The following is a 15576-nucleotide window of genomic DNA, read 5'->3' on the forward strand; positions in this document are numbered from 1 at the left end:
GACTGATCATGTGTACAACAGTTGCATACTGTAGATTATTAAAACTACAGGCACTACTCGAACATGAATTGATTCACTATGTAAGCTGTGACACAACAAAATATTGCAGCTGCTAGATTAATACATTTGGGATTCCTGTGACTATTAGTTTAATAGATGACATTGTACTTATATTGAGTTTGACAGCTTAGAATGGAAAATATGGAAATTCACACATGATGACAGCTTCATATCAAAAAACAAAAGTCTCACTTGGTCAGGAGTTCCAAATTGTGTTTTTAAGCTACACTTCAACAGTTGTAGTTATTTCCTCTGCCTGTTTGGAACTCATTGGTTTACATTAGATCTTCCACTTGGTAATATCAGGTTTATAATCCCATAAAACACAAGACTGTAAAATTGTCTTTTCATGGAATTTTTAAGAACTGCATAAATAATCGTGGGAGAAACTTGACGTGCAGCTCTGGAGTGTAAATTTAGATAAATATTAAATAATTTACTGCTATGCCCTTTTATCAAGTTATTACTTGGCTTTGAAAGCTCTCTTTAAAGAAGTTTCTCTGGATGTGAATTATTTTTGTCAAAACATTTCAATTGAATGTAGTCTTGATTGGGACCCCAAATAAAACATTTCTAATTTTCTTCCTGGGATTCCTGATTACAGAATCAAGCAAGAGTCTTCACATTCAGTAAGTTTGTCTCTTTAAATCTAAATGGCATTCTCCTCCAACCCAATTCATAAGAACTATACACACATTTTCACTTCACACAGTAACAGTATGACAATAAATACTGTGAAGACATCCTTGTTGACCATGCAGTTACCGGAGAAGAATCTGGGGTCAGTATCGGTCAGCGTGCAGGTCTGTACACTGGTTTATTCATTTATTAGCCTCGAGACGTAACCCTGCTACTTCCTGGTTAGCTCTCTTATTTGACAATTATTACATAGAGGGGCTGTTAAAAAGTAGCTGTAGTAGAGTAGTAGTGTCAGATGGAGCCAGCAAATGTCAGCAGTGTGTCAGTACTTTACACTGGAAATCCCTCAGTTAAAATGTGTCCAGTATCGAGGCTTCATGTTTTCTAAAGAGCTTAACCTGAGCAAGGGCATGCAAGATTGCAACACACATCACATTCATCCAGAGTGACATCCTCCACACTTGTAATCAGCCAAAACACGTGTTCAGGGAATCAGTATCAGAGGGAAAATCTGTTTCAGAACCATCCATCCATCCATTTTCTTCTGCTTATCCTGTTAAGGATTGCAGGGGGGCTGGAGCCTATCCCAGTGTCTTTCGGGCGGGAGGTTGGATGGGTCGCCAGTCCATCGCAGGGCCAACGCATGTAGACTGACAACCATTCACACTCACAGTCACACCTACAGTCAATTTAGAGTATCAATCAGCCTCGTCCCCTCTTGATGTCTTTGGACTATGGGAGGAAGCATGTGTACCAGAGAGAACCCACGCAGGCCCAGGGAGAACATGCAAACTCCACATGAAGATCCTGTGGCCAGGCCGGGGCTCGAACCCAAAACCTTCTTGCTGTGAGGCGACAGTGCTAACCACTGCACCACCGCGCCGCCCTCTCTTTCATGAACATTTCTTGTTAATGCATCTTTCTGCTATGGCTAGTCGTGTTTTATGGTAACAAAAAAAATAGAATTTCCATGCGATTTATTGTGCACAAGAGGCGAAAATAGCTGTCAGATAGCACTCTGTTTTCATTTCCTGCTCCTGTGAGTGACAGTAGGTGGGCCTCGCTGCTACTTGTAGCACTGTAGTAAAACTGCATTTGAGGTGTTCTGTACCAACAACACTGTCACCTTGGGCAGTGCTGCTGACAAGAAGAACTGAACTGAAGCAGGACTGTTGCAGGGCTGAAAGAACGATCTTACAAGTGCCAGCAACAAATCAATAAACACGCACAAACATAAAGACATGCTACACTAGTACACTTGTATACAGTCTCACACACAAGCACTGAGCTACTGATTATGTTCACATATTCAACAATACACAAACCACATAGTAAAGCTTGCAAAAGCACACACAAAGATTCCCACCATCACCTGTGGACTACAACCTTTCTGTCAAAGCCAGAAAAAAACCCTCAAACCACAAGTATCATTTTCACAATGTTGCGGGATTTGAATTTGACCCAGTTTGACATCTGGGCTTCTACTGTGCACTTTCTCACTTTACATTCTGACACTCGTAACCGGGTAATAGTTCAGTAATATAACAGTACTTCTAAACTAAAGAGTCAGGGAATATTGACCCTCATTGTAAACAAGAAAAAAGTAAAAATGCCAATTTAAAGAAGAAAAGTTTAAAAGATGTTCCAAGACATCAAAAATCCAGGGTGACTTAGCAAATCCTTGTATTAAAAGTCTGGAAACAACAAAGTTTTATTTTTTTCTCAAAAGCAAAACAAAAAAAGATAAACCTGGCAATTACATTACTTTTGACTGACTTATCACTCATGTGTTGGAGAGCTTGGGTGTTGTAAATTGCACTGATAATAATTATGTAACAGCACATATTGACACTGTGAAACTGCAATTTTCAGACATAGCGATCCTACTGTGAGAATCTGATTCAACCCCAGATGTTGACATTAACTGCCAAAGCAAGAAAAAAAACAACAACAACACCCAAAATAGGAAAAAAGGGATGTGCTGAAGAATGTTGAAACACATCCAACATGCTCTTTCACCTTAAACGCACAGAGACACGATGACAATAGTTTGACAACACATAATTACGTGCCAGATTAACACTGATGAATCATCTAGTTTAAGCAGTTTCCAAGCAGCTGTGCCTCCTCTAAAGAGAGGAAAACAAACCCTGACATTTCTGTTGTAGACGCCACCAGGCATCTGCTGAAGATGGCAGTCAACCTGGGCAAATGATATAAAAACTAGAACAGTACCATCCTTGAACTTTAATTTGTGGAGCTGTGTCAGCAGCACCAACCTAACCACCGTCTTTGGCAACAGAAACATGGTTCTTTGTACGTGCTCCAAGAACACAGCATCAACCACATGCTGGTCTGCCTCCCCTGCTCTCTTCTGTCCAGAGCCACTCAACTCAAGTCTGTTTCTTTCTCTGCTCCCTCACTTGCACCTTCCCAGGCAGCTTGTGGCTTGGTGATGTTTGGAATTCCCATAAATGTCCGATCTGTTCTGGGCGCAGCCAAAACCAACATAAATCACCCGGGGGAGTTGTTGTCTGCCACCACCCGGGTGTCTGGCTGGATGGGGCTGAGCGAGAGAAGAGAGCCTGTGCTTCTGAACAAATACAGCAGGCAGGATGATTTACATTTTTAATCATTAGTGGCCTGTTTACATATCACCCACCATGTGCTGGCTGCACTACAATCCCCAGCAGGCAACACAGCACTAGTCCTGGATGCCAGTTCACCAGTTTCATCCCAGACACTCTTCATGTTTGGTAGCACACCCTGTATGAGGTCAAATAAAGCATCAGAGGACAGGTCTCACTGACCAACATCTTCCGTCTATCCTGACAGTTTCAGCAGCTCAGAGTTTGATCCCAAATACTAGTCAGAGAAAACCAAGCCTGGTGAGACCATCCGTGCCGTTCTCTGTAGCTATGCCTGGATCCCCTCCAATTGAGAACCAACATGAGAGGGTGAAGTTCTTGCCTTGACAGACAAGTTCTGTCAGCCAATCAGAGCAACAAAACATGCACTGGCATCACATGTCCAGTCCAGTCAGAAGAACGTCTTGTCTGCTGAGGCCGTGCTAGTGCATCCTCCTGTTTCTGTTTAGCTACTGTTACTGAGGCTTTTGTTGCTTTGAGAGACACCGTTTTCTACTACTGCTCTGGTTCCAGCAGCGACATATATTTACGTCAAACAAGGCATCAGGAGCTACCTTACTACTTCAGCGAGCACAAAGAACACAGCGCTAATTGGTTCAATTACTTTCTGCTTCCTTGTGGTGGCTCTTGATTGGAGGGACTTGGATAGAACCTCAGAGCTCAACACTGAGCTTGAGGGAAACAGAAGGTCTCATCAGGCTACGGTAATGTGGCTTAAGGACATTAAGCCCCACATGTGCGCGTGCATGCACATGCGCGCACACACGCGCGCACACACACACACACACACAGAGCAAATACCTGCATTGTTATAAATGCTTATTTCTCATTTTGAATGTGACACACTTGCAAGGCAATTTTGACAAGACTACCTTTAATAGCACAGGTTTAGGTACGGCTACTTGACTATGTATAATTATATTAAGATAGTTTTTGTTATATCCAAAATCACCAGAACGTCAGTTTTTCTGTTTTTTCTTCCCGAAACTTGATGGTTTAATGTAAAGTGCTGTTTAATGACGGTCATGAATCAAGTTTTTGGAAGTGAAATATATGACTATTCAAGCCTCATCTGGCCTGCAAATGTGTTTTGATTTCTCATTTTTGCCTCCCTCGGAAATTGAGTTTGACACCCATGAGCAACATGAAAAACCAGAGGAACTGGGAAAGGTTGACAGGGCAGAAAATCTGTGGTGAGATGACCCAGCGAGACCAACATCTGCACACAGACTGCAGGTCTGCAACCTTCACCAAGTAATTCATCTAATCCTCCAAGCCAGATTAACTTTCAACAAAGAGCGACTACAGGCAGATCAGCATTTATGAATGTTTGGGGAAGTGCTGAATATCTATTATTCATGAATGCTTATGACTTGTGCGGGATAATGATTCTCTTTTCCTTTTGTTTCTATAGCTGCTGTTAGATCACGAAGAAAAGTAGTAGATTCTCAAGATTAGAGAGAATGTATTTCGACATTCAGGGAGAAGTTAGAGACAATGACTGTATGTTGAAAAAATATAGCTTAAACTATGAACCAGTTGTCATAAAAGTGTACCGTTTGTACTAATACAATATGATACTATTCTGTCAGGAAGATTTATTTTCAATTGTTCTTGATGTTCTGGTTTCTGGTGTCTTGTAAGGCTACAAGACATGACAACAGATTAATTGAATCAAACTCAACAGATTGATCAACTGATTAATTTAAACAGAGTCCACAAGAAAGGAAATTAAGTTATGAACTATCAGAGCAAAAATGGAAGGCAATTAAAACCCTGTGTAAAACCAAAGCTATAAAAGTTGGTTCTCACAGCAAGGATGTGTGCAGGCTGAAAATGATATGGAGCAGAGGGAAAAGAAACCTTACATGACAGTGCAGCACCAAATCTAACAGCTAATTGACAATCTTTGAGAGCAGCTCAGCCTGAAGCACGCCACCACCTTAAAACCCCTGCAGCCACTTGACACAAACATGTATCACTAGTGGCACTAAAGCAGCATTAAAACGGTGTCAGACAGTCCTCAAAGTAAGAAGGCAAAGATTGTCTCGTATGGCCTTCCTCGCGCTGACAGGTTCATTTCTAGAGGAGACGATAGTCGTGCACAATGGAAGTAAAATAAATGAAATACTGGAGAGAATGTGGAAGTTTGCCAAATACGCCCACGCTTACAACATTTATGCACACCAGCGTGCCATCAAGTTGATAAAATAAAAGCAAAAATATCTCTGAGACTTGCTTATCAGCGAACTTTCTCAAGGATGTGGTGAGTTTGAGGACTAGTAGCTACCGTTAAAGTTCAGGGTAACTCAGCTTAAACCTATTGAGCAATTTCTTGGTGTGGGGGTTGTTTTCAGATGTGCAAGTATATCATGAGCAGCTACTCTGATGATGGCAATAATACTACAGTTGATTTCTCAATAGTTAAGTCTTTTTTCTTATACACAAACCTGCTTACACGGCCGTTTAACACAGGTGATTGTGTTTTCAAAAGACGACTGATCAAGTTCCCAACAGTAAATGAGGAGTTACCGTTTTTTTTTTTTTTTTTTTCACGGTGTGTCAAATTCAACACCACAAACTCAGGAACTGAACCAGAAAGAAGTAAAAGCTTGTGACCAAACAGCACCAGAGTTCCATCTCTCAGGCTTGATCAAACTGTCTGGTAGATGAAGTCAAAACTACAACTTAAAGTCCTTTTCTGTGGCATTAACATCTGGACTGAAAATAAAAGCAGGACATGACATAATAATGTCGGGGTTTTTTTTTTTTTTCAAAACTGTAATTTTTTTCTCTTTGTACAAATACTGATCTGTAGTATTTATACAATACCAACATCCAGAAATAGACAATCCTCCCTGTCACAAATAACCCTGCCCATCATTTAAAAACACATGTCAGTTACAAAACTGTTCTTTTCAAAAACTGGGAAGGAAGTGGGCATCCATGTCAGAAAAAAGGGGAAAAAAAGACTAAAACATTGATTTATGAGGGTTTTGACTATATTTGGTAACTTTATCACAGTGTTGGCGATCATGTGGTTAATGACAAAAGTGCCATTCATTTGTGGAAAAAGCAAAGCTGTTATGGTTTGTTCAAGTGTGCACTAAAGCCCTGTGTGAAAGGCGCAAAAGAGGCTTTCTAACTGCCATGTACCCACAAACAAACAGAGGATCATGGCCATAAAAAGAGCTTTTCAACTGCGTTATGAAAAAGCTGATGGCTTGCTGACTTTTTTTTTTAACTTTTTTTTTTTGTTGTATTCTGACAGCGCTTTGAAAAGTGCTTGCACTTCAAAAGTATTACCAGCAGCAGAACATAGAAGGGACTACAGTGTGTGTGAGCTATTTTTGGGTCGAGTGTGTAACTAAAGCAATGACAAGCCAGCTGCGTTTCCACAGCTTCATGTAGGGATGAGGAGGAGGAGGAGGAGGAGGAGGAGGAGGAGGCTGCAGTGGTTCAATTTAACTGGTCTCACAGTCAAACTCAAGTTGACACAAACCATCTCCTGGGCTTTTAGACACCAACCAGCCGTCTGGAGGGAAACTGAAAGGTTTGGTCTCCAAGCCCAGAATGCAGTGGGGTAACAAAAAAGGTTGCCCAAACTATGTCACAATATTTGAGAATTGCACTCTTATGAAAAAGTGCCTATGTAACGTGTGACACAAGCCTTTCTTTGTTAAAAAAAAACAACAACAATAATAACAAACATAATAGGGTCTTCGCCTGAAGTACCTTCAGGCTAACGCCCTAATAACCTTAATTACATTCAATTAATGTGTGAATGGGGGACCCCATCGAGAGGGGAACCTGTATGGTCCCTGCTCCCTACTGTGGGCTCCATTGAAACAAAAGAATCATTTGAGTAAGTTTATGCATTTCAGATCTCCAACTACCACGATGAAGCATGAGGCTAACTGGTGTGTTATTGCTAACCCCAAGCCAATTCTAAACACTAACAAGCTACAAGAGTTAAAATTCTGTTATTAATAAATAGTGTTTCACTGCTGTTGTTTTGTTTTGGTTTTTTTCAAATGTAATAAACACAATATTTTTTTTTTTTTTTTTTTACCAGAAGAGTCGTGCTGACTCGTTAAAAGTCAAACTCAAGACAGTTAAAGCAACTTTTCGAGCCGGGGAGAAACAGAAAATTGGCTAACATTTGCGATGCTAATTAAAGAAACGTTGGTTTTGTTTACCTCTGCCGTCCGCAACGAGGGCGGTTTCTTCAAAGCCAGTTTGAAAGAAGTTTCCATGGCTCCGGTCATTTTCATAACTTCGGTTCAAATCCACCTCAGGGCTTTTACGTCCAATTACTCTTACTTTCACGTCTTTTTTAGCTGCTCTTAGCCGACCCGGGCAGAACTAAATCACATCTCCGTGGATCTTCAAGTCTTCGCCGAGCCGAGCATGGATGGAGTTGAGCTACTCCACACTCTTCGGTGCTCTTCGGAAACAAAAATCCTCTCACTTTCAGCTACAACACGTCCGAAAAACTGTTAGAATAGCCTGAGTGTGACAGAAAGTTACACCTACGGGACCTGTTGTCATGAATTCTGCGCATCTTTGGTAGAGAAAAGCTCCATCTCGACAGCTACCGCCAGTCAGATCCAGTAGGTCGGATTAGATCCCTCCTCCTCTCGGAGCCAGTGTGGAGAGTTGACGACATCTGTTTGACTGAAGATGACGAGGCGTTCAAACCTGTCGGACATAAGACCATTCAGATCAGCGTTAATCCTTCTGTTTCCAAACGAATGCGGAATGCTCAAAACGGGGCATGATATTATACTCAATACAGTTTAACACTTTACGAGTCCAATATAATACACAATTTATGCAATATATCACAATACTTCCTCCTGTCATACAATATCGATACAGTGGTATCTCGTAATATTATAGTACGAGTTGTTAATGTGTAAGCTCAGGCTATGCACTAAATGCGACATTTTTTTTCTAAATTAGCTGTCACATTTTTTAAACTGAAAATAGTGTTCCAGGAAAGTTTTTTTTTGTTTGTTTATTTGTTTTAATAGCGATGTTTGTTTGCAGCACAATCGAACATGACACTTGTAGTACGATCTTTAATGAGTACCTGAAGGCAACACCTACTCCTGACTTCTGACACTTAAAAATTAGATCGCTACCGTAGACGGTTGCTGCTTAAAACCGCGGAATAATCAGATTATTTAGTGAGTCAGTTTCCCCCTGACTCAGAAGGTATAACACCTCATTTTCACTTTTTTTTATATTTTCGTTAGTTGAACCGCAAATTAGAAACAAAAAAAACAAAATACTAAACTGTTACTTAATTTTATTTATTTTTACAGCGCGTGGCTTCCTGGTGTATCATAAAATAGCCAATACTTCCGACAAATTCCATATAAATTAAGTTCTTCAGCTACGGAGAACATATACTAGCTACCAATGTATTTGCTTTCAAATCGGGGCACTCCTTCCCTTATTGCATAACTGCGGTGAGTGTGTTCGTTTCGCGTTACCTCCTGTACCGAGAGCAGGGCGGGGTCACGGCGAGGATTAGGGAGATGAATACAAACGTGGGTAGAGGTGAAATCTAAATGATGACCTCTGGATGACAAACCACCTTGCACTGATTTAAAAGTAACCATAGTATACATATCAGTAGAAACGTTATTCTTATCAAGATCAAATAGACTTTTTTTTTTAAGGAGACAGAAAAATTTTATGAGAGCTGTGGAGAGCTTGTTTGCAGAGCCATCAGGGAAGCAGAAGTTATACATCTGCACAATCACTTTGGGTGTCCCTCCTCATGAATTCCAGGATCAGAATTATAGCTTTTGGATCTGTGGTTTCCAGTTTTGGTGAAGCAATTTTACATTCATGCATTCAAACGCTGAACCTTTTTTTTCTGGATTTAACTCTTTAACCAAAAGTATTCACGCATTTATGACACATTCCTTCTCAACATCGGCATCTTTATTGCACCACATTCCCATAAAATTGGGAAAAAATAATTAGAGGAGACAATTTCTGTACAAATACATGGAAATAAACTGAGTATGTACAGTTGACAAGAACCGTTACACATACCACGGGTAACTAAATAACTTATTCATATACAAAGAGGGAAAAGCAGATATAAATTCATACCTTTGAAACATAATGGCGGGGTCGTATGAAATACAGTAACACGCATGTATATATGGATTTTCCCAGCAGAATGAGCTCCAGATGATGCGATCGCGCCACATTTCCTTTAAGACTTGGGTTGTACTGTATATTCAGGGGTTGTCCAGTTATTCATGCTTTTTTCTTGCAATATAAGCCATTCGCTGCCTAAATATAACTCTTATCGAAAACCCACCAACAGGTTCTCGTGTAAATTCTACCCCCAATGGTAGAGAATGAAGTTTCTTACGAACGTTTGTTAGATTTCCCTCTGCTTGCTTACCAACAAGGGACATTTGTCAGGTTGCAAGCTCAGTGGTATTTGTATGGATAGGCATACATAAGTGGAACTCACAATGCTTTAAATGGGTGTTTGAATGATTAAAAGCATTTAAACTTTTCAACAAAAACAAAAACAAATTGATTAGAGGTCGAAGTAGAGCTTGTGAATTTGTAAAGACATATAATAAAGATAGTTTGGAGCAGGAAAAAGCTGATTTATAGGCTTATATCCACGTTGTCAAACAACCTTCTCAAAATTTATGAATAAAACCATTTTTTATCTTCCAATGAAACAGATATCATCACAGGTACCATCTAAACATTTAAGGGGGCCATGTGTAAAACTGGTGGTCACTTTGAGTTCCCCTCGTTGTTGTATTCTTAAAAACATCCAGTTACTGCTGTTGTTGGTCGACCTCTCGTGGAAATAATGATGTAATGTTATACTGGCCCCACTGGAAAGACTCCACCTCCCTTTGACCCTTAGAAAATTGCACCCTGATAATACAGCATTTCAACCAAATTATTTCATCTGTTCGCGTCATGGAAAATCCAAAAATAATCCAGAGGAAATAAATGTCCTTGTGTAGTTTTGTTTGTCTTTTGCTTTGTGAGTTATCTGAATTTAACTGTCATGTCTGAAAACAATGTGAGCTATTTAATCCATAATAAGGCCTACTGTGTTCCCCTACTACCCTCTTTGCAGCAAACATCCAAGCAGTAAACATCGTACAAAGGTGGCGAGGCTATAAAAGTGTGAAAATATTTCAGCATTTTGGTTTTAAAATAGATGTAGATAATGTATGTTTTAGATTTTCTGCGTGGATCCTTCTCATGAAGCAGAAAATATTGCTTTCATCTTTATGCAACATCCTAAGAATTAACCAGCTTTCCCTTGTTTTGTTATTTAAAAGGAAAAGAACAAAAACACAGCATAGAGTCTGCACACAGTTGACGCTGACATTCCTCTGATTAAAGTGTTCACCTCAGGGTTTCTATGGGCTGACCGTGTCATCACCTGCCCATACGAAGGTCTGAGGTAGTGCTGCGCCTATGACAAGACTGTCAAAACCACTTTCAGACATTTTGTAGAACTAAAACTCCTGGTAGGCATCAATTACTGCCACTAGGCCAAAATAAAATTGGCTTTGAAGTCAGGTGTGCATTGTAATTAGACAAAAAAGTTAATTATTTGCCATTGAGATCTCAGGGAAATTTGGCCTGTAAACAAACACATGGAGATAAATGAAACAAAACAATTGGCATGATAATTTTCTCAATGATATTAACCTCAAAGAAAAGTTTAAAAATGTCCGTCTGTTTCCTTAAAACGTGGAGTCCATCACCTCGTACAACTGGGTGTGAGATTGTACAGGAAAAACAAAAACGCGTAGCCGTGGAAGGCAGAAAGAAAATCTGTAGTTATTATACTGTAGGTGTTGTAAAGTGTCATTCTCAACTGGAAAAGTTAATAAAGTCTTTGGCTTCTGTGTCCAAAAAAGTACTAAAAAGAAACATTCAAACAAGAGGTGAAGATCATCACAGCGATGCTTCAGTCATCCGCAGACCCTCACTCCACCAGTGGACTGTGGTCATTAGCTCCCTCCTGTGGTGCAACGTCGGCATTGCACCAGATTCAGCAGCAGCGGTAGTGATGGGTGACTGGCTGTGGCCCGCGGTCCATCAAGATGTCCAAAATCGGCCCTGAGGTCAGGAAGCCACATCGAGGTCAGCTGCGGAGCACGGACGGGCATTTCTGGGGCCAGAGTGGCACCGCCAGGGTCTTACTGGTTGGAGACCTCAGGAGCCACTGCAGCTTCACAGCAGGATCTGAGCCACGTAGGGGGAGTGCGTGCTGGCAACTGCAGCCAACAGGGGGAGGTCGCTGGACTCAATTCTGCAATGATATTAAAGTCACATTCAGTTCCTTGAAAGTTCCCCCTTTACTACCTGAAATAAATATTGTTTGGCATTTATCTCTTGCAGCGCGACAGATTGCAGCATACTCAATGATCATTTCTAGCTGATTTATTGTTTTAAACTTCAAGGTAGGGCGTTCCATCAAAGGAAGGTGATCCCATTAGAGGAGGTCGGTAATCTCCATCTGTTCCTCTTTAGCATGACTTTACAAAAAATGATGAGACTGAATTTCACATAACTTGGTAGAGAGGTGCGTACAGAAGCATGGGCCAAGGAAGAACTGATCTAATTTGGGGGCAGATCCATTAGACAATGAAAAATGACATTTTTTCCTCTTTTTAAATATGTTCCGACTGAATTTACCTTAACGCAGCTATATGCTCTCTGTATGCCTCGTATTTGCAATTCATTTTAGAGTTAACACATAAAATTTGGCTGAAGGGACATTTTATTGTCCGTATGCAACAGAAGTACTTAGATTAAGGCTGCGTAGTTTCATTTAAATTTAATTGAAATTGCAATATGGCCAGCTGACATTTTCTTATACCGAGAAGGTATATTTGTTAAAGACAAAACTCTCAAACTACTATTTTAAATGAAATACTGTGGCGCGGCAGAGATGTCTCTCTATACCTCGTCTACAGATTTATCTGTTTGATAAAGATCCCCACAAAAATCCCCCCAGAATCATTTAAATGGTTTTTTTTTTCAGAGAAAACTAGAATAATAATGTAAAAAACATTTTCATTGAATTTAAAGTTTCGTTGATAAGGACAAATGGCATGAATATGGCGAATTGTACAAAAAAATATGTTATAGCATTATGTGTTACAGCATTTATAGCTACAGCTAATTTCCCTTTTTTTAAATTCCCTCTAATGACGGGAATGTTAAGATTTCGTGATAGACGTGCACTGCTTACCCTAAGACCATGCCCAATTCTTTCACATGGACTCTGGTCTGGCCCTTCAAATACTCTGCAAGCATCTTACTCTTGAAATAGATTTCCTGCAGGCGGTCCTCAAGGTGCATTATACACTGAGGAGGAAGAGGAGACAGAGAGGACGTTTGGTAAAGCACAACAATCGATGTAGCGATCACTGTTAAAATGGAATGTGAGGAGAAGGAGGTTACACCATTGCAAGGTAAACATACAAAGTTGGGAGAGAGGTTGAGTTTGTAGAGCTGGTGAGTGGACTGCAGTAAACTGGAAACCAGACTTGACACCAGGACTTCCTTCCCCAGCTTGTTGACGTCTGTGGCTCGTCTCTGACTGCTGGCTACCTGGACTGTCCACTTGTCTGTGTCTGCTATAATGCAGACAGCCTCGGCTATAGGCTCATCCAATACTGGATGCTGCAGAGAAGAACATTTAAACCAATGAAACACAAGGAACATGTGAGAATATGGGAACATTTTATTTTTCTGAATGATCACGAAGAATATAAATAAACCATCAAGCTAAGCTGCAGATGAACAGATTCACTAAAAACACTGACAAGTTAACGAGCCTCTGATTCAGTTGGAATTGAAAATAAATGATTGATTGATTGATTGATTTGAACAACTGGACATAAACAGTAACCCTGAGTGTGACTCTTAATAGCCCTGAAAAGGAAATGTAAGAACAGGTTCAAACACAGTCCATTACCTGAACAGCATGGGTTAATTCAGCCATGAGACTCTGTCGTAGCTTCTCATCGCTGGGCATGCCATGCAGTACAAAGTCTGGCACATAGGTGGGGCAGTAGCCTCCAAACAGAGACCGGCCAAAATTGGCGATGCTTGGTTTAGAGTAATTCTCCACCAACTTTGACCTGTGAGTAAAAACATACGACAAGATATTTCAAATGATGAGGAAAGAGGTTAGTTTCATCTACTACCAGTCAATGATTCTTGGTTGCAGCCATTATAATATGTCCCACATAGGGAGGAGAGTTGCTGAGCTGCTTGCTCTGTGAGTAAATGTTTGAATGAACTTCTCACCCTGGGAAGGGCACCAGCACTTCCTCCTGCCAGTCCTCCGTCTCCTCGCTCTCACTGTCCCCCAGTGCGCTGTCTGAGCTCTCGTTGCGCGGTATCTCCCAGTCATTGACAGGCATCGCCTTGCGCTTTTGGTCCTCTTTGCTGTTGCTGCTTCCATCCTGGGGAACAGGGACTGACAACACAATGCCCTTGTCCTGCTCAGCAGAACAGCCCTGGCAGCAGCAGCAGGTGTCCGTGGAGTCTGTGGACCCACACCTGCACCTCCTCTGGACATCCAACTTCCTACTGGACCCTACCTCACCACTGCCTGAGCCTAAACAGAGACCTAAACCCTGCCCCCTGGCCGTAACCTGAATGCTTTGACCCCCTAAGTCATCAGGGTGGGGGACTCCCGAAGGATCTAGCAAGTCTTTGTACATACTGTTCATGGTGCTGGCCTCCTGTTGTTTGGCCAGATCGTCTATTGTTCTTGTCTCCACAGGGTTCTCTGGATTAAAATATTCATCGAAATCACTTAAATCCATACAGGGTGGGCTCCACTGGGGCATCTTACTAGATACCCGCTGCAGGGCTGAAGCCACCTTGGTCTGTTTGGTTTGGTCCTGTGATGCACTAAAGTTTCTGGTCTTTGAATCCGCTCCTCTCTGCAGCTGCTGCTGGTAATGCTGCCCTTGGTGATGCTGCTGTTGTTGATGCAACAGCAGCTGCTGGTGAAGTGGATATTTATCTTTGAGGTGTTTCTTGTGCTTTTTGATCTCATCCTCCACCTTCCTTCTACGGCTCTCTGTGTCCGACTCAGGAGACATGGAATCTCCAATGAGGAAAGTGACCTTTGTTGCTGGCTCGTCCTCCTCTGCTAGAGTCAAAGCCATGGGCCCAGTCAGGGTGTTTCCCAGTGCGCCAGGTACTGGCACTGCACCAGTCAGGCTCTTATCTGGGGGCTTCTTCTCTAGAGGGATCCCTAATGGCCGGGGGGTTAGCACTTTAGTGGGTTGGTTCACCATACTGGGATCCATCCAAGCTTCTGCAGCAGAACTTTTACCCTCTATGGTGACAGCAGTCAGGGATGGACCTGATGCAAATGTTGTGTGCATGGATGGGACAATAAGCTTCAGGTCACCCTTTGACTCTGCATCCAGCCCACATACCTGTTCTCTGGGGGAGGCCGAGCCGACACGCAGCACCGTTTCCAGTCTGGCCTCGGTGGCCAGTGGGCTGCTAGACTCTCTACAGATCTCCCCAGGTTCAGTTGCGTCTGCAGTCCTGATTACAGGAATGGTGTACTGGTTGTGTCCTGTTTGAAGCACACTGCTTCTGGAGCCTTGACTCTCACTGCTGTCTTCCTCCTCCTCTTCCTCATCTTCCTCTTTTGGTGTGTCTCCAGTGCCATGCTCCATCTCCGTGTCTGTGTATGTGCTGCTCTGCAGGCTATTGTCTGAGGGGTAGCTGCTGTCCTCCGCCTCAGTTTGTGGTCCATGAGCCCCCTGAGACAGGTAGTCCCCGCTGGGTTTATGGACGGTAACCAGGACGTAGTCCGACTCCTCCACTTCTCCTTTCCTCAGGGAGGTGGTGATGAGGGAACCTGGCATAACGATGGCCTCATCCTCAGCACTGTCCAGCATGTGAGTCTCCAGCAGCTCAGAACAGCGAATGAAGTAGGTGAGGATGTAGAGTAGTCTCTGGACCAGCTCCTGTCTCCGCCCCACCACCACTGTGCGTGACAACCGCACTGGTGAACCAATGGCGCCGTACAGATCACCTATACACAGAGACAAAAAAACAGTAGCAGCAATGACCAGGTGTTCTGTACTCAAATGCAGTAATTCCTAATAAACTGTAGGATCAATGGGTAAAACTTTCACATCGCAACTCATAAATCACACTAAATTAT

At 42.0% G+C, this 15576-nt stretch overlaps 2 protein-coding genes across 6 annotated transcripts in view; both read right to left on the reverse strand.

Annotated features, from left to right (window-relative positions):
- Positions 1-8038, reverse strand: part of rapgef6 (Rap guanine nucleotide exchange factor (GEF) 6) — a 144519-nt gene extending 136481 nt beyond the window's left edge. For 2 of the 3 annotated variants that reach the window (XM_086179485.1, XM_086179486.1), the window contains exon 1: positions 7547-8037. In XM_086179485.1, coding sequence (XP_086035611.1) covers positions 7547-7621 — 75 coding nt within the window. In that variant the 5' untranslated portion in view covers positions 7622-8037. Of the gene's footprint in view, positions 1-7546 lie in introns of all 3 variants that reach the window. The other variant, XM_086179483.1, reaches the window with a different exon arrangement.
- Positions 8039-9292: 1254 nt separating this feature from the next.
- fnip1 (folliculin interacting protein 1) overlaps positions 9293-15576 on the reverse strand; it is a 36421-nt gene continuing 30137 nt past the window's right edge. For all 3 annotated transcript variants that reach the window (XM_086226779.1, XM_086226776.1, XM_086226777.1), the window contains 5 exons: positions 13686-15444; positions 13351-13516; positions 12855-13055; positions 12622-12737; positions 9293-11676 (listed from right to left, as the gene is read on the reverse strand). In XM_086226779.1, the coding sequence (XP_086082905.1) occupies positions 11598-11676; positions 12622-12737; positions 12855-13055; positions 13351-13516; positions 13686-15444 (2321 nt within the window). In that variant the 3' untranslated portion in view covers positions 9293-11597. The remainder of the gene's footprint in view (positions 11677-12621; positions 12738-12854; positions 13056-13350; positions 13517-13685; positions 15445-15576) is intronic.

Source organism: Aulostomus chinensis, chromosome 15 (genome assembly GCF_037954235.1).
Source record: "Aulostomus chinensis isolate RoL2024-O1b breed Wild chromosome 15, RoL_Achi_v1.0, whole genome shotgun sequence".
NCBI lineage: Eukaryota > Metazoa > Chordata > Actinopteri > Syngnathiformes > Aulostomidae > Aulostomus > Aulostomus chinensis.